The sequence below is a fragment of the Dendronephthya gigantea genome, unplaced genomic scaffold (genome assembly GCF_004324835.1).
Source record: "Dendronephthya gigantea isolate DGI-Jeju-01 unplaced genomic scaffold, DenGig_1.0 000130F, whole genome shotgun sequence".
In the NCBI taxonomy this organism is placed as follows: Eukaryota; Metazoa; Cnidaria; class Anthozoa; order Malacalcyonacea; family Nephtheidae; genus Dendronephthya; species Dendronephthya gigantea.
In genome coordinates, this window is record NW_021163140.1 from 311,907 (window position 1) to 331,289 (window position 19,383).

General features: G+C 36.2%; 1 protein-coding gene across 1 annotated transcript; it reads left to right on the forward strand.

Annotated features, from left to right (window-relative positions):
* Positions 1–876: 876 nt before the first annotated feature.
* On the forward strand, positions 877–19,132 carry LOC114536107. Its single transcript, XM_028557458.1, has 14 exons — positions 877–958; positions 3,423–3,501; positions 3,688–3,835; positions 3,964–4,085; positions 8,770–8,978; positions 9,171–9,363; positions 9,508–9,602; positions 9,814–9,886; positions 11,079–11,303; positions 11,441–11,479; positions 15,005–15,139; positions 16,210–16,297; positions 16,394–16,768; positions 19,053–19,132. The coding sequence occupies exons 2-14, from the start codon at positions 3,430–3,432 to the stop codon at positions 19,130–19,132; spliced, it is 1,854 nt and encodes a 617-aa protein (XP_028413259.1). The 5' UTR covers positions 877–958; positions 3,423–3,429.
* Positions 19,133–19,383: the final 251 nt, after the last annotated feature.

The window sequence follows — 19,383 nt, forward strand, 5'->3', positions numbered from 1 at the left end:
ATGGAAATCACTATCCGGTTGATAGCGTTATCCGGCATTCATATACAACCGGCCCCTGCAACTATTATTAGTTATCCAAACGAGTGCTTTGTTTGTCTATGACGATTTTCATAAAAGAATAACGAGCGGGAAAAGGGGGTTAGATAGGAATTGTACAGGGGTAACGGTGCAAGAATCCGTAGAATTGAACAGAATAAAGAGTTTGGCAGCGGATACATCAACATTTCGACCATGCATCATCAAACCGTTACATCGGTTATCAAAGCAAAAAACCGTTACATCGTTTATCAAAGCAAAAAACCGTTACATCGTTTATCAAAGTGAAAGAACGATAATTTTTTTCCATGCAGTATACATGAAATAATATTCACGGAAAACTGCATGCGCTGGCAAACGTTTTATTCTGTACACTTCTGTCCACATTGTGCCCTGTTACCCCTATACAATTCGCACTTCCATTGGAACAATGAAGGTTTTTTGGTGTCAACAGAAATTTGTGAAAAGCAAGTCCCCTTGGAGAACGAAAGTAAGAAAAATTTTATAATCGTAATGTACAGTAGCTAGACCTTAGCTACTGTAATGTACACTAGCTAGAATATAAAAAATGAAGATGTGAAAGCCAGTTTTCTACCCGCCTATATATGTTATCGCATTTTCGTTCAGCTCAAAGCTGAGAATGAACTCACTAAAATGTAGGTATATTGCCAGTACTACTACTAAGGTTGTCAAACCGCATTTCAGAGCAATTAGACAATGGGATTTTTGAAATTCTTGATCTATTTTCCCCACCATACGTAATGGTGAATTGATGAAAGGTTAAAGTGTAAACATTCCACGCATATTTGATTCGTGGAATCGTTTTACCACTTAAGTGCAACACAAAACACAGCGGACGGTGTTGATCGCGCTGATATCACGAGCTTTACCTTGAATTTATCATCGTTGAATTTGATATCAGGTAAAAAGCATATGCTAAAAAGTAATAATCATTGTTCCTAAACATAGCATTCGTTAAACCGCTACAATGCTGGAGTTTTAGTCAGCAGATAGAAACTGTATATTCAAATGACGCAATAAGTTTGCGACTAAAGGCGTTTTCTGTTAAGTTATTGTTGCGTAAATAATCAGGGCCGTAGCTAGAAGCTTAATTTGGGGGCTGCATATTCATATATTCATCTTATGCCCAATTTCTTTTGTTAAGAAGTAACTGATTTCTATGATATGTTACATAAAAATATGAATATACACTCCCCCCAAGTTATATAAGCTGTCAAGCTAATGTCCTGTAGTTATTCTCGTCTATTTAATTATAGGGTACGAGGATAAGCGGTCTAGTCACAGTAAATATTTGAATTTTAGCGACACTAGCACGTAGGGTATATAAATGCGAATGATTTAGGAAATCGCAGTTTTATATGTGGTATAGTGGGCCCTTGCAAGTGCCTAGACTTTGCGTCTTAAAACCGGTTGTATGCAGGTCGTAGTTTGGTATAAAGCACTAGTGTAGGTGATATTCAAGAATACCCGTACACTGAGTGCTTGCGAACATTTTAAGGCTGGTCTGAAAAGGTAAAAGATATAGCTCAAACAAAGCAAATGAGATTTTAACAGCAACATAATAGACTTGATTTCAATCAACAGTTACTGTAATAAATATGAGAATGTCGACTGCATCTGTTTATACCCACATTATAATCTATTCCGGAACTGCTATGCGTATTCAGAAAATAAAAACATATGTCAGAAAATAAAAACATATGTCGATACATGATTGTTTAATAAATGCCCGTTATCATATGGTACATGATTTTTTAATAAATGCCCGTTATCAGTTGCATGCTATTTAATGCCTCCTATTATACAATGCGTGCCAGAATTTTATGCAAATCGATTTTTGTGGTGTGACCCTGGTTGTTTTCAATGAAAAATAATGAAAATTGGTCCGCTATATGGCAACACAAAAACATTTTGTATGTAAAATTTTAAACCGATCTGCCTAATAGTGGCAGATAAACAAACGGCGGCCATTTTTGTGACCTCTTGCCCAATTCAGCGTGCCAACTTTATATGCAACTCATTTAAAATATCTCAAATATGGACGGTGGAAAATAAAAACAATAATTACTTTAGGAATATTTAATTTGAAACAACAAGAATACACAACAACATCTTCAGTTTGCTTTCATAGTTGTGAATTGCGGTGCATTATCGCTCATGAAAACCATGTTTTTTTCCGAATGTCAAAGTCTTCTTTTTGAACCATGGAACGAGGTGCTCCTTTAGGAAGTCAATGTAGAATTTGGCTGTCATCTTGACTACTTCAGTGCGAGTCTGAATGGTCCAACCAATTCATTACCAACGATTCCCGCTTAAAACACAACACCACCACCCCCTTGCTGACGCCCAATGCGGTGAAGACCCTCCTTGCAGAACCATCCTCTCCTCCATCCATCAGGTCCATCGAGTGTCACAGGACACTTGTCGGTGAAAAGAACGGTTTGAAAATTTACCGTCATGTTATTTGTTGCCCAATCCATTCTCTTCTTCTTTTGGATATCTTTTTAAGGAGGGCGAACTTCCGGCTTTCCACATTTTCCAAACTTCCTCAGGATACGGCAACGAGTTGATTTTGGTACATCAAGAACGCTTTAAATACTTCTTTACCTCGGCGGACTTCCCTCTTGATCTGATTTATCGCTCGATGCGAGAAGGTGCGTGCTTCCGAATTTTTCTCTTATCAGAACGTCCATTGCAACGAGCGAGGTTAATGGCAATTGTTTTAATTGTGCGATGGCCACGGCCAATTCTTTTGCTATTTCCAAGGTAGATATTTTATTGTGAAGATCTACCCATGGATCGGTGTTCCTATATAACGTACGAAATCATTACTTTTCATTAAAAACTACCGGAGTTACAACACAAAAATTGATTTCCATATAATTTTGGCCCGCAGTGTAAATTATTCATTCATTTATTTATGTGTCTATTATATTAATGACAATCCCTATTCTAAAGTGATGATAATCACAGCCATAGGCCCATAATCGAATTTTATAAAATGACCTGACCTTTTGGCTTTTCTGGGACCGGTTGTATAAAACTCTTTAACTCCATTTTGCATAGTTAAATCCAATATCAGAAATACACAACTCTGATTGGCCAATTCTGTCCTTAGTTAACTAGCCTTTCATACAACTGGCCTGTGGGGTTTAAATATTTTGGGAGCAGATCGTGGATACATGCATGCGGTAGTTGCATGTAGGTTTTTTAAAATAGTGTTGTAACTAGTCGTGAAAAGTAAAGTGGTTAATACTGTGCAATATTCAAGACCGCTTAATTGGGGGTGTGTATCACCGGCCCTGACTATGATATTTGGGCGGTCTTCAGTTATAATTTACGGTACAAACAAATTGGTGTTTTAGTGTGAATATGTTTTGCTTAAAACTGTTGGTAATCAACGTCTTGATATCCTGGAACTCATTTGTCTCACCTGAAGTAAAGGTAAGATAATTGGAATCCTAATTGGCTAATTCCCAATTGTCTCCTCAGCATTGTCTATTTTAACATAGCCAACTCTCATCAAGTCTTCTCAATTCAGCCAAATTCCGAATTATCAGTTTAATATGATTAAAATTGATGCTCCTCATCTGAACGAATCAAAAAGAGTTTGTTGATGTATTTTACCAGAGTGTGGACATTCAAACAGGTTATGATCCTGGCTCGTGTAGCAAGAAGGAACGTGGTTTGTTAAAATTGATCAAAGATCGTTCCAACAATGATAAACTGTTAATTTGCGCAGAACAAAATGCAGTTTATGGCTGGAAAACAACGGACGGTAATGTTCGGAATGTGTAATTAGTGTTATGATAAAATTTCCCTTAATATTTCCTATGGTTCCCTTAATTCCTGAATGCTGATAGGTTTTTCCATCCGCTAATCAGTTGGACATCCATTTTAACTTAGGTTCAAATCCATCCGGCGAGTACTTCAACCCAGGCTACGACTGCACGGATATTCTAAACAGGAATTTTGAGGCTCGAGATGGATTTTATTGGATAGATTTGAATCGTGCTAAACCTAAGAGGGTTGGTGAATATAATTGAGTAGTATAGAGAAGGGGGGTTCTGGAGCAGGCGGTGCACGAGGCACCGCCGATGATGTCGTCGAGTCTTAAATATTTTAATTTATTCAGGTAATTCTAATATAGTTGAGATTTGCCGGTTTGTTACTCAGCATTTTTGGTTTATTTTCATGCGACTTCGCTACCGTTGATTTTCCCGAAGTTATGCGTGGTCTCCACGCAGGGTGAGAGTGTGACGTTATTAAACCGTAATTAAGTACACAGTAAGGATTTGCGAGAAAAATATTTTATTTGTCAGGTAATACACGTTTAGTATATCAACATTTTAATAGTAGCCTATGTTTCTTTCCATAGCATTAGGACTGTTTATTTTATTACATGATATTATAAGAATGTTTCTTTCAATCCTACTAGGACTGTTCGTTCATTTTAAGAGTTCATCTCTTAAATAATCTGAAGGGAACAGGTTTTTTATTTTTGTTTGTGATTACATTTGTCTCTCCAGCTATAACCCGTACGCTTCTACTTCAACTTTAGGACAATGTTGATAATATGCGTCGGCTGCCAAATGCTTCCCACAGGTCTCCAGCCATACTAGATTTTTTTATCAGTATTTGCGCTTTCGGGCATCCAAAACACTCCAAATTGATGGATGGAATGTTCAGGTTTTCGAGGAGATCCTTCTCGTAGTGCCCGCCTTTATACGCAATTGTTGAGTGTTCGTTTTTTCTTAAACGGCGGTAAAGGAGTGCAACAATTTTCTCCAACTCCGATATTGGCAAAGTATCAACTCCGGCAGGTACGTCAAAGGGGAGCTTGTGGATGTGTTTTTCTAAGTAACTACATGTCCGTTTCTCTTTTAGCGTTAAATTACTCCAACGCAGACCAATGTCAAAAAAGAAGGAGTTTGCAAAGACGTCACCAACTTTTAAAACACCTAGCTCCTTACATAAAAAGTTTCCACCAATAAGGTATCCGTCCATATCAATGATTGCGACAATATCTTCGAGAGAAATTTTGATTTTGATTTACCAAAATGTAAGTTCGTTGATCTTTTATATACTGTAACCTAATCCAATTTCCATCATGCATATATAGATATATTACAAAACGTCACAGGTGTAGCGCTACGGTGTGCGCTACGGTGTGCGCTACTCTCACGCGTGATGATGTGCGCACAAGCATTTGTTTACACACATTGTCAGTTGATGACTTTGTCCAAACGCGTTTATGCATACATTACTGGTAATAGGTTTTAATGACAGGACGAACCTGAACATGTTCGCCTCCAAACAAAGAGTAGCTTGCACATAAATATCGCACATCCAACAGATATTGCCCGAGAAAACACAGATCGAGTTGGGATTAAAAATGTTAGCCTATACTCGCGCGGTTCAGTTATACATAACCTTTGGGTGATGATGGAACGTGTGCAGACTCTTAAAGGCCTTGCCATTAAAACTGTGCTCTTAACGTTATCGGAGACTCGGAATGACTTCGACACTGAAAGACAAATAACTGAAAAGCTAATGTGGGTGACTGAGTTTCTGATAGAGGATGAAATAAATCCAAAGACACTGTTAACAAAATGTTTCTTATCCTCATGTTTCAAAGTTGGATTCCGCACAAAACGCAATCATAACTTCGAAGAGAAAAGCAAAGTGTTTCGTGTTTATTCAAACAAACCACCTATGTGACACAAGAAATACGGTTACCATATGAACGTCAAAAAAACAATCGAGTATTTAAATGTGCACACTCCGGACGCATGGTGTACGATCTATGATAATGACTGGTGGATAGAAGTCACCGACTGTATGCTGAGACGTGATCAGATGTTTCTGCTAGACTCGTTCATATTTCCCTCAAACATTAATTTCTACTTATTGATGATTGCACATTTCATCAAAATACAACAAACCGCAAGTTTAAGTGATTATAGAACAATAGTTAATCGTATCATAAATTACCATCTATTTAGTAGTCGTAAAGTACCTAAACTATATTAATCAAAATTATCTTTTCCTAATAATAATTGGCTCATTTTTTCGTGGGTCAGATATTTCATTAGGCCCGTTTGGGCCCTATATGGCCTTATATGGCACTATGAGGCCTGATGGCCCGATTGCTGACTTGGCGTCCTAACCCGCAAATATGGACAAATATTCCATTAAACATCTACGGGAGCAAGTAAAACAGGAAATGCAGGGAGAGAACGCACACCCTTGTTGGAATCGGATTTAATTAGTTGGAACACGAAGACCTTGCATGGACTCAGCTTGGAACAACTATCCGATTCCAACAAGGGTGTGCGTAGAGCCAAGCGGTAATTCTGCCAGGTTTGGCATGTGCTTGTAGGGGATCATTTTCTCTCGTATTAGTATTGGTAGAGCTGGTGAAGACGTTGGCAACTTTGTCATGTTGGCTTGTTCTCTCCCTGCATTTCCTGTTTTACTTGCTCCCGTAGATGTTTAATGGAATATTTGTCCATATTTGCGGGTTAGGACGCCAAGTCAGCAATCGGGCCATCGGGCCTAATAGTGCCATATAAGGCCATATAGGGCCCAAACGGGCCTAATAAAATATCTGACCCACGAAAAAATGAGCCAATTATTATTAGGAAAAGATAATTTTGATTAATATAGTTTAGGTACTTTACGACTACTAAATAGATGGTAATTTATGATACGATTAACTATTGTTCTATAATCACTTAAACTTGCGGTTTGTTGTATTTTGATGAAATGTGCAATCATCAATAAGTAGAAATTAATGTTTGAGGGAAATATGAACGAGTCTAGCAGAAACATCTGATCACGTCTCAGCATACAGTCGGTGACTTCTATCCACCAGTCATTATCATAGACCGTACACCATGCGTCCGGAGTGTGCACATTTAAATACTCGATTGTTTTTTTGACGTTCATATGGTAACCGTATTTCTTGTGTCACATAGGTGGTTTGTTTGAATAAACACGAAACACTTTACTTTTCTCTTCGAAGTTATGATTGCGTTTTGTGCGGAATCCAACTTTGAAACATGAGGATAAGAAACATTTTATTAACAGTGTCTTTGGATTTATTTCATCCTCTATCAGAAACTCAGTCACCCACATTAGCTTTTCAGTTATTTGTCTTTCAGTGTCGAAGTCATTCCGAGTCTCCGATAACGTTAAGAGCACAGTTTTAATGGCAAGGCCTTTAAGAGTCTGCACACGTTCCATCATCACCCAAAGGTTATGTATAACTGAACCGCGCGAGTATAGGCTAACATTTTTTAATCCCAACTCGATCTGTGTTTTCTCGGGCAATATCTGTTGGATGTGCGATATTTATGTGCAAGCTACTCTTTGTTTGGAGGCGAACATGTTCAGGTTCGTCCTGTCATTAAAACCTATTACCAGTAATGTATGCATAAACGCGTTTGGACAAAGTCATCAACTGACAATGTGTGTAAACAAATGCTTGTGCGCACATCATCACGCGTGAGAGTAGCGCACACCGTAGCGCACACCGTAGCGCTACACCTGTGACGTTTTGTAATTTATCTATATATGCATGATGGAAATTGGATTAGGTTACAGTCATATATAAAAGATCAACGAACTTACATTTTGGTAAATCAAAATCAAAATTTCTCTCGAAGATATTGTCGCAATCATTGATATGGACGGATACCTTATTGGTGGAAACTTTTTATGTAAGGAGCTAGGTGTTTTAAAAGTTGGTGACGTCTTTGCAAACTCCTTCTTTTTTGACATTGGTCTGCGTTGGAGTAATTTAACGCTAAAAGAGAAACGGACATGTAGTTACTTAGAAAAACACATCCACAAGCTCCCCTTTGACGTACCTGCCGGAGTTGATACTTTGCCAATATCGGAGTTGGAGAAAATTGTTGCACTCCTTTACCGCCGTTTAAGAAAAAACGAACACTCAACAATTGCGTATAAAGGCGGGCACTACGAGAAGGATCTCCTCGCAAACCTGAACATTCCCTCCATCAATTTGGAGTGTTTTGGATGCCCGAAAGCGCAAATACTGATAAAAAAATCTAGTATGGCTGGAGACCTGTGGGAAGCATTTGGCAGCCGACGCATATCAACATTGTCCTAAAGTTGAAGTAGAAGCGTACGGGTTATAGCTGGAGAGACAAATGTAATCACAACATCTGTTCCCTTCAGATTATTTAAGAGATGAACTCTTAAAATGAACGAACAGTCCTAGTAGGATTGAAAGAAACATTCTTATAATATCATGTAATAAAATAAACAGTCCTAATGCTATGGAAAGAAACATAGGCTAGTATTAAAATGTTGACATACTAAACGTGTATTACCTGACAAATAAAATATTTTTCTCGCAAATCCTTACTGTGTACTTAATTACGGTTTAATAACGCCACACTCTCACCCTGCGTGGAGACCACGCATAACTTCGGGAAAATCAACGGTAGCGAAGTCGCATGAAAATAAACCGAAAATGCTGAGTAACAAACCGGCAAAACTCAACTATATTAAAATTGCCTGAATAAATTAAAATATTTAAGACTCGACGACATCATCGGTGGTGCCTCGTGCACCGCCTGCACCGCCTGCTCCAGAACCCCCCTTCTCTATACTACTTAATTGGCTACAACTTCAATGCCAGGAATTTTGCTAAAAGAAGTAACTATTTGATTTTTTTTGTAGATCTATTGTGACATGACAACAGATGGAGGGGGATTTGCGTTGATTGGTAAACTCAACAGTTCTGTAACATGGAAAGTTCCGTCCAAAAACACAACAGTTGATCCATTTGGTAAATCTCAGTGGTCCAGTGATCTCGGTGACGCTCCTGTTCTTGATTTCAGAATACAAATATCCACAACTGAAAATTTTGAAAAAACCAAAGCTCACTGGTAATAATAGCACTATCGCATTGTTAGTAAAAATAATGAAAAACTCGCTTCAACCCTATACTATTCAATCAGTACGTATAACGAGTACGTAACAGAAGTCGGACAACTTGTACACCGCTTCCTAAAAAATTTTTAGCCTGTATGCCTAAGAAGATAAGTCTGACGGCTACATCTTTGATCCTTTTCTTGCAGGATTTATCGGCTGCGAAATACGCGTCCTTTAAAAAATATTATGATCATTAATCAGGGGGGTTGTGGACCCACATCACCGGGCATTGGCGACATCGCATATGTCCAAGATCTTGGAACTGAGAAAATTGTTGCAACAAACTTTCGCTGCTCACAGTTTGGAACATATCATCATTTTTTCCAAAAATCCGGATGGGTTTGTTCTCAAAGTTGCTGTTGTTGTTTACGTTTTCATTAGACGCAATCTGTTTACCTTTGTGTATTCTTTAGAGTTAGCACCATTGCACCAAGCACCATTGTTTACTGACTTATAGTTCCTAAATTACGTTTTCTTTTTAAGGCAATGATGAACGAATGCTTCGAAAAACAATGTCCCCAAGGTTTTGCATTTCACCCAAAGTATCCAATTCAAACTGACTCGTCAGGATCTTTTAGGTAATGGAGAACTATAATGAGTGCAGAAAAACTTACTAAACCTTTTTTCTTTTGAGACTTTTTTTTAAGATGACAAATTAATTGGTCGATACCAAATAAAATTAGTAGTTTTTTGTAGTATCGTCAAAAAGTAGTATTGTGCTTTCTACCAAAAATGTTACTGGGTTTACTATCATTGATTAACTGATTTCAATTTTTTTCATATTACCAGCTACAGTGTGGTTAGCAAAACATCAGGAATCAATTACAATTCAACCGCATTTATTGGCTGTGACAAAGGAGTGGTAGGTCATAACTTATAGTATAGAAGTATACTTATTAGTATAGAAGTGCTAGCATTCAGGGGTGTAACCAGAAGTCTAGAACGATAATTTGGGGGTGTTTATTCATACATTCAGTTCTATTGTAAGCTATTGCAGTTACAAAATATATCCGTGGGACAGAACTGATTATATAAATAAACACCTCCCTCCCCAATTATACATACATACATACATAAACAATTTATTTAATGACGCAATTCTCATCACCATTTAATTGATGTTCTTCCTGAGAAGTGTCAAAGCAATAAGACATATTTACAAAAATGAAGACATAAAAATTGATAAAAAAAAACAAGCAAAAAACTTTGAATAGAAGGTTTCTTGGAATGTCTCAGATAATATGTATTGAACAAACTAGGCTTCAAGATGCCCTTTAAAAGCACTTAAAGTAGTTGATAGCCTTGCATCTGTTGAGAGCGAATTCCATGTTACTGCTCCACTATACTTAAACGTTTTTTTTAAGATATTCGTTCTTAGGTGTAGGGATAATCAAATCAGTTTCCCTATTTCGTAATTGATAGTTATTTTGAATATCATTCATTCGAATAAAGGACACCTTTAGGTTGAGGGCAGTGTGGTTAGTTAATACTTTAGAATAGATTTAGTTTTCTTTTGTCTTTCTTCAATATGTTTCCAAGACTGAGCCTGGAAAATATCAGAGGAACGAGTTTCATAAGATGCCCCTGAAATAACTCTTGCAGCTCTGTTTTGAAGCTTTTGGGGCTTCAGCTATATCTTTAATAACCGGCATATTTGTTTACATTTTTTAAGCAAAGCCAATCAGAATGTCTAAATTTTAATGCTTCATGTAAAATGGTAGTGAATTTACCGTTTTACTGGAAGTAGTCAAAATTTATGCATTTTGATTGAGTTACTTAAAATGTAAACAAACTTCCTAATTGGTCTGAAACGAAATCATCCATTGTTCAATCGACCCCTTTTGTTTGCTCATGGCAGAACCCTAATTAAAAATTCGTCTAAATCTCCCGTTTTTTACATATTTCTTAGAGAAAAAATATTCAGGATCAATTAGGGAGACATTTAAGATTGCATCCGTTGGACTCTTTAATACAGGACAAATCGTTAATTTCTGTGTAGTGGACCACCTTATATGAGATAAAAAAGTAATCAAGGGTATTATCTTAAATTTTAGTGCTGCAGTTGTTTTAGTCCACCAGATAGCACAGACGATCTCTGTGGCACCGATTGTAAGGCAAAACCTGGCGCAAATGTGGTAAAGAATGTTTATTCATGGTTCTGGGTGAGATCATCTTCTCCAAAGAAAGTTTGGAACAAATGCATGGATTATAAAGTTTCTGAAGCGAACGGAGACGAGGTCTGGTACAAGTTGGTTGGTCAAAACGCTGTCCCTAAAAGAGTAAGTTGGGCTTATTATGCAAATAGAATTAAACTTATGACATTTTATAGCCTCGAAAAACTTTTTACCTGACATAATTCTACTCCTTGAAATGTAATTGTTAGCTTATCCAGCATAAAATATTTCATTTCCCTTAGGGTCGTTGTTCCTCCAAGGAACCACTTTTAAATGATGGGGTAAGTATTGCTATTCACGAATGAAAACATAACTACCACCTTGTTTAACAATTATTTGCCGAAGGCGAGGTGAATATCGCTGAACCGAGACGAAGTCGAGGTTTTTATTCAGCGATATTCACTGAGCCTAGGATGAATAATTGTTTTAGTATAATTACAAAGGTAATTTTTTGTAAAAACGAATCTGTTGTAGAAAATAAATGTTTTACAAACGTGAAACAAATATCTGGACAGTTTTACAGCGATTTATATAAAACATTTTTCGTAAAATAAAGTTGATAAGCGTTCTACAAATTCAAAGTAGTCTTTTACTTTGAAAATAATTTTAAGCCTAGCTTATTTTTTACTTCTTTTGTGCTTTCAGGTACAGTATTTTCGTTAAAATAACGTGTTTCTTGGCGAAAACAACACGCCGGCATAATGAAAAATCCGCTAATTTGATCCGGTGATTATCACGTATCAGTGAGCCTAAGCAAATGACGTTTTTGACAACACAAACGCCATGAGTAGCGTCAAAAGACTGGGTCATAAGTTGTGAATGGTTAAAAACAAAAACTTCACTTCCGGTTAACGTACGAGTTGTCAAAAACGTCACTTGCTTAAGCTCACTATTATCATATGGCAAGCGTCACTTCTGGTGTTATGAAGCTCAGTGATTGGCTGAGAACAATTTTCAGCCATCCATTACTTTCCCGTAATGGACCGGCACTTTCCCGTAATGGACCGGCGTTACCGGCGGCCATTACGAGATGAAAAACAGAGAAATTCTGAATGAAAAAGACACAAATAACATTTTCAAGAAAAATTTAATTGTTTTTGAAATTAATAAGACGTCTCCAGATAGTTAGGTAAACTAAATATTCAATATTTTGTTTTCGTTTTTATCAAATACGTACCAGGCTACTAATACGAATTCATGCATTTCTGGTTTGTTTCAAGTGCAAATACATGCCTTATTATGTGAGAGCGAAAATACACTTTTGGTTCTTATTGGGTTACACGCGTACGGTGTTTTTTATAGTAATAATTCCTATAAAATAAATTGATGCATATTTTAATTTACACTCTCTTTGTTAGCTAACTTTCCTAAACAAAGATAATTTGGACATAACTTTTTAAGAGGAGATTTTTTGCCCAAAATCGCTCAAAACTTAGCAACCAGGCCTTCGCTAAAATATGCTTCGCAGCCATTTTGAATTTACAAGTTTGGTAAAGTTTTCGTGTCGAGAGACCGAGCTGTTTTACTAACTTTTGGAGAATTTCAAAAGGCGAAAAGCTCCTGGAAATAAAGAAGAACATCAGGTGAGTGTTCCTTCAATTTTTTTAGTATTTTGAATGATTATAATTTTCCATGCGTACATTTTATTAGTGCGAAGGAGTGACACACAGTCACACACTAAAGTATAAACATATTGAAATATACTGATTAAGTTTGATTTTAGTGATTTAGAATTAACCTTGTGATAAATTAAAATTCTCAAATGTCAACGTATTTATTCCTAGGTCTCCAACACATATTGGAAAATATGAACAATAGTTTCAGATACTGGTCAGTAAACTACTAAACTCGCATAGTGGATGGTTATGTCACTTTAATATGTGTAGTAGCTTGAAGATACAATAATAAAAAAAGACCCTAAATAATCTATTTCAAGAAACAACACAAGAAAGAAAGAAAAAGTCAAACTATTTTCATTTATTTCAAGAACAACCGCCCTCTCTATTTTAACAGTGAATTCCTTGTGTGGTGGGTACATAATATGGGACATGTAGGACAATTGGTGGAACAATCATGGGACAATTTATTCCAAAATTATGCAGCTGTACATATAGTGTGATATATGTGTACATATAGCTGTACGTTATAATGTGACTTTGTTGTTAAAATATATCTTACTATATAAATAATTTCAATAAATAGTGTACTACACTTATACTGTAATAATTAGGAGGGAGTCTAAATACTTATGAATACTTATAATATAATTATAATACTCATATTTGTGAATACAGAGAAAATTTGATTTGAAACATCTGCATTGTTTTTTATGGTTAAACACAAGGAAATGTGATGTAATACATAATCCAAGCACATTTCTTTCAAGTGAAAAAAACCTAACAAAGCCACCTTAACTACATTGGCAACTACCAAAGTTATTGTGCCACTAGTTATTGTTTTCACAGCAACCCCTTATAAATATAATTGCCTAGGTACTTCTATTGTATCAATAATATTGTTAATACAGGTGCCACTTCATTTGGTATACTAATGCCTAAAGTAAATACACAACATATGGTTGATTTTAAAAATGTCAAAAAACGACCACGGACCTACCACCCAAATTTGAACAAAATTGTATTTTTTGCACTAAACTTAAGGTTTGCATAAAGTCCTATGGATTTTGTAATATGAACTAAGGAAGGTGTCTATATGGCTCAAAGTATCTCTATTCAAATTCTACTCAAGAAGTAGATAGCTATTCTGAAATGTCAGGTAAATATGTGCTGTGATAATTGGAAAATTACTTGATTTTGAAAATGTCAAAAAACGACCATGGACCTACCACCCAAATTTAAATCAAATTATACTTTTTGTAAACTACAATACCCAGGGTGTATTGCAAAATATGAATTAGTTTGATCGGAAACAGTATTGGTGTAATTTACCAGTGTTGAACATAGGTTTTAGCAATAGACTAATGTTTTAAGTTCATGTCAAATTAAGCAAAACCTCAGCAATTATTTTAGGTATATCTAATGTTTGGATTTTAAAACTAATGCATGCTTTTACATAAAATACATCTATTGCAAAAGAAAATCACGTACAATACAGTGTTTCCGTCTAATATTTAAGATATACGGTCAAAAATGCTGATTGTAATACATTTTTCCGATAGCAATTCCATTTTTAAATTGTTTGTAAAATAAGATGATATATTAATAAGATTAGGCACTAAAAGTTCTACGAAACTGCAATTTTTGAACACTGCGGATATGTCAAAGGATTACATTATATTTTATTCATTGTGATCACAGGCAGTTACCTAGCTAAAAAAACAGTAAAATGATAATCATACAATCCTAACTTCTATGAACTGCAATCATAGCGAACTCTTGTATAACATTCCGCCGTCCTTAATTATTTGGCAAACCGTGAATCCATTTTGTCTAGGAGTTTCATATCTTTAGATGATCACATGCTTTTTGTTTTCTGTTAATTTGCATAACTTTCCGAGAGTTATGGTTGTGAAAACGGCACCGAAACACTCATACTATTTGAAATCCGGCCGCCATGTTTACATGGAATTGCTTCTATCAACTTCCATACTCCAGGCTCCAGCAATCTGATTGGTTTTGAGCGCTCAATACGCGAGTTTGTAAAAAATCTCCTCTTAATTTCTTTTGCTTCGGCTTTAATAGATATATATCCTAGTCTTTTTTGGTTATGGAACGCTGGGTGAAAAATCCAGTGTACTAAAATTATAGTACTCAATTCTATACTTTTAGTGTATTTTTTTCAATTAGATTGTAGTTGTTCCTGACAATTTCACAGCTAGCAACATTCCCGAGGTTTCAGGGTTATTAAAATATCGCAAGGACAATCAGAAACTTTATGTGCGATCCAAAACTAGCTGGAATATGATTGCAGAGGAAAAAAAGGTACTTATCAGCATTAAGGATTTTCATTGTTTCACCATCAATAATTGCGGATTACGGGTCAATATATGCTCTTAAACTTGTTCTGACAGAATGTTTGAACTTGGAATGGCATTCAACATTTAAAAAATTTGAGCCCCACTCAGTGGCGTAGCCAGCCCGACAATTTAGTCATGCTATGCTAATATTTTGGTGTTCATCGACTGTGACAACACTGAATTTCTAAAGAAATGAATAATGATAATAACATAAAATTTGCATAGCATGACTAAGTCGTCAGGCTGGCTACGCCACTGGCCCCACTATTATAATATATTCGTAATCGTTCAATATGGAGACAATATAACAAGTTTTTAAAGAAATCAAAAGTAATATAAACTTATAATTCGCATAGGTTACGCTCCTTGTCACAGTCAGTGTGACCATTTTTAGCTTAATTATATAAGTTTCATATCTTCAATATGATGTGGAATGATTTTTCTAAAATTTCCTGGCAATGAAACAGAGCTATATCCTTAAATCCTTAATATACAAGCCTTTTCACTGACGCCATCGAGTTTTATCACATGTATATGCACAGACCAATAAAACCAATGTTTCGGTGATCGAAAAATAAATTAATGGGGAAATTTTAACAGGGAAATTTTAACAACGTGTAGGAAAAACCGCAGTTTACTCTGCAAAAAAGTTCATTGAATACTCACACCAAAAATGATATTTCAAAGCAAACCAACGAATTCATTGCAAAACCCATTATTGTAACACGTAATTAACTTCCACAAGGAGGTTTCGTGACCATTGCTCTATAAAGACGGACAAGAACGGCGGAAGATTGTTAGGTGGGGGAATAATATTCATATATTCACGTTCAGCATGATTATTTTCTTTTGAAATTGATTGTTTTTATGGTCTAACAAGAATATATAAATATTTGCCCCCGGCACTTAAAGATCTTCCGCCGTCCTTGAAGACTGTGATTCCCTGAACTGCAACTGTAGTATACTTTCCATTGCTATGAAATAAAAAACACAGCAAAAACGTCTGTACCTAACTTCTATGCTTTCTGTTTGTAGCTTGACCAACTCAAGGCCGCCCTCTCAAGACTCGAGTCGAAGCTTACGACACGTTTGGATGACTTAACTCAAGCTGTTAGAATAAAAGGTTCCAATTACCAAATACATTAAGTGGTGTTATTTTCAGTATTACTACACAGTTGCTACAGTTAAATTCTATACTGATAATTTTCACTGATTGTAGGAAGTTGCGCCCACCATTACAAATATGGAATGAGACATGATGGTGTTTACATTATTGATCCTGATGGCCTAGGATCGTTCAACGTTCGATGTGATATGACAACAAATGGAGGTGGTTGGAATGTGATTCAAAGAAGACAAGATGGAAGTCAAGATTTCTACCTTGGATGGTCAGAATATAAAGCAGGCTTTGGTGATCTTAACGGAGAGTTCTGGTTGGGACTTGATAAAATACATCGTTTGTCTAAATCTGGCCAAAATGTTCTAAGAATTGACTTGATGGATTTTAATGGCGCTGAACGTTACGCAAAATACGGAACGTTTAATGTAGCGGATGAAAGCGATAAATACAGATTGGGCATTGGCAGATATTCAGGTAACCACGCTCTTGTAATACATTCCCTAATCATCGCGCTAGTCTCGGTGTTGATGTTAAAAGAACGAAACTGCCTAAAGTTTCTAGCATAACAATTGAGCTGATAAACGGCTTAGGGCCGGGTCGACTTGACAACAAGCTGAGTTAATTACATCCATTGGCCGTGATTCCCGAAAACTGGGATTGATTTGTATTGGTGAAAATACTCTATTATGCTTTAGTGAATCCTGGTTTCCATTAGGTCGTGATTGCCGTGAACATGTCAAGGTAGCTAATGCAATAGAATATTTTACGCGTACTTTTATCTGAATAAAGAAAGAAGAATAACTTGCCCACGACAATTACGACAAAATGGAAACCAAGTTTTAGCGAGACATCAGCTTAGATATCGTAAACTTTTAATTGCAACTGATAATACACGTTGTATCAAAATGAAAATTTACTCTTGGCAAATTTCTTTTAGGCGGACGCGAACGCAACGTTAGGGCAATCTTTTAATACAAATCGTTTGAATTCGGTACAACAAGGTGGAATTTCGTTTTAAACTAGAATGCATATTTGTTTGCATTTCAGGCAAAGCCAATCAGAATGCCTACATTTTTGATACTTCATGTAAAATGGTAAATAGTAAAAGTTTCTTTACCGGAAGAAGTAAAAATTTATGCATTCTAATTGGGTTAATGAAAATGTAAACAAACTTGCTGATTGCATGGTCTCAAACAAAATTTCCCTTTTCCCTTTGTTCTGTACACCATTGCTTGACACAAGTCTAAAAATGGATCATAGTTTCAAAGTTTATCAAAGTTTCAGACTATTCGACTTTAACTGACTATTAGGCCTCTTAGGACTTTTTAGGCCGCGTTTACACTTCAGGGGCCGGTTGTTCAAAAGCCGGTTAACGTTAACCCTGCGAGCTAGGTGGGTTAACTTTTTAATCCTGGGTTAACTTCGATTCAAAATTGGTGAATCAGGAACAGAAACACATAGACACGTATAATTCGTCATGAAATAAACACTTTTGAAAGGTTTTACGAATAATTTTTACAGCAAAGAATTATTCAAGTTTGACTTCGTTCGGTTTCAGCTGATGTATTGATTTATTTATCTTCGCTTCAATGCAATACACGATAAATGAATACAACCGTACAAATTGAAACATCGTAATCGAAATATTTATTTCGGATGCCAAAATTCGACTCTTTTGATTGGCAGCAAGTGGTAAGGCTATGTTTGTTCCTGAATTTTGAATAATCAAAGAATGCTTTTAATTTTAAAATAGATTGTTTATAATTTGCTTGATTTTATTTCACATCGACATTGTTTATCATACAAAATGGCCCCTCATTTCGAATCTGACAATATATCCTCGTCTTTCGACTGACAATATATCCTCGTCTTTGGACTGACAATATATCCTCGCCGGGTAAAGTTTCGACGATCGTTTATTGACCGTTCTTATATCCAATTTAGTCCTTAAAATACATTTAATCTTAGGTAAAATATTTTAAACGTAGGTTAACTAGCCCTACCGCTAAACCTGCTTTGAACAACACAGTTTTAACCCAGGTTTAGCTAACCTAGGGTTCGGATTTTAACCCAGGTTTAGCACTAACCCAGGGTTAAATTTAACCTGCTTTTGAACAACTGGCCCCAGGTCTAGGACAAGTCCGGGTAATACGTGCTACGTTCACACTGTTTTCCTTGTTGACGATATCCGATAGCTTAAGTAATTGACAAAATACTTGGAAAAAGACCCAAAACACGTCGAAAAGTGGTAATACTATATGAATCCTATACAAATCATACTATTAATTCAAAATTTGTCAGGTTTCAGCAAGCGGGATCCCGTTTTAAGCGGGACGTTTTTTGTCATATAAACGGTCGATCTCGCTTGACCGTGACAATATTACGCTGACTTTGCATTATTTGATCAATGTCACTGAACAATATTGTATTTCCGGGAGAAATAGCCGTCCCGGGTATTCCCGGGAGAAAACATCCCCTTTGAAAAACAATCAAGTCTCGGCAAACGTCCCGTCCCGCCTCTCATATTAACTCTATATAAACAGGGCCTAAGTAACTTCCTGAGGGATATTGATAATGTAAATACAATATTTATAATGAAAGTAGTGCATCAAAAAATACTAGCTGTTACTGTTAATGTAAAAATATGCCTCCATCAACGCAAGCAAACTCAATTTTAATGATTAATTTTACGTGGTTACCGTCATGCAAAAAAACAATGTTAAAAAATGTTACGAGATTTTTGCTATTTTTTTTAAAGGTGACGCAGGTGATTCTCTTGCTTATCACAATCAAATGAAGTTCACTACCAAAGATAGTGACAATGGATGCTTGGGGTAGTGATTGTGCTCATGAAAACAAAGGAGCTTGGTGGTACAAAAGCTGTGATTATTCCAACCTCAATGGCCTGTACCTGAGTGCGGGTCAGAGTAGTGGCACAGGAATTGTTTGGTGGAAGTGGCAAAGGAATTATTCTTTGAAAAAGACGCAGATGAAGATTCGCATAAACCAGTTTTAAGATACTCCTGATAATAGAATCATCGAGAAACTTGATTAACTTCTTGCTTTGATGATCAAAATAAAACGATATG

Bases quoted from the DNA above. Each gene is read 5' to 3' on its own strand.
- LOC114536107 (XM_028557458.1), top strand. From the start codon at position 3,430: ATGTTTTGCTTAAAACTGTTGGTAATCAACGTCTTGATATCCTGGAAC. The intron at 4,086-8,769 runs GTTGGTGAATAT...TTTTTTTTGTAG, and splicing joins ATCGTGCTAAACCTAAGAGG to ATCTATTGTGACATGACAAC. The intron at 16,769-19,052 runs GTAACCACGCTC...TTTTTTTTAAAG, and splicing joins GGGCATTGGCAGATATTCAG to GTGACGCAGGTGATTCTCTT.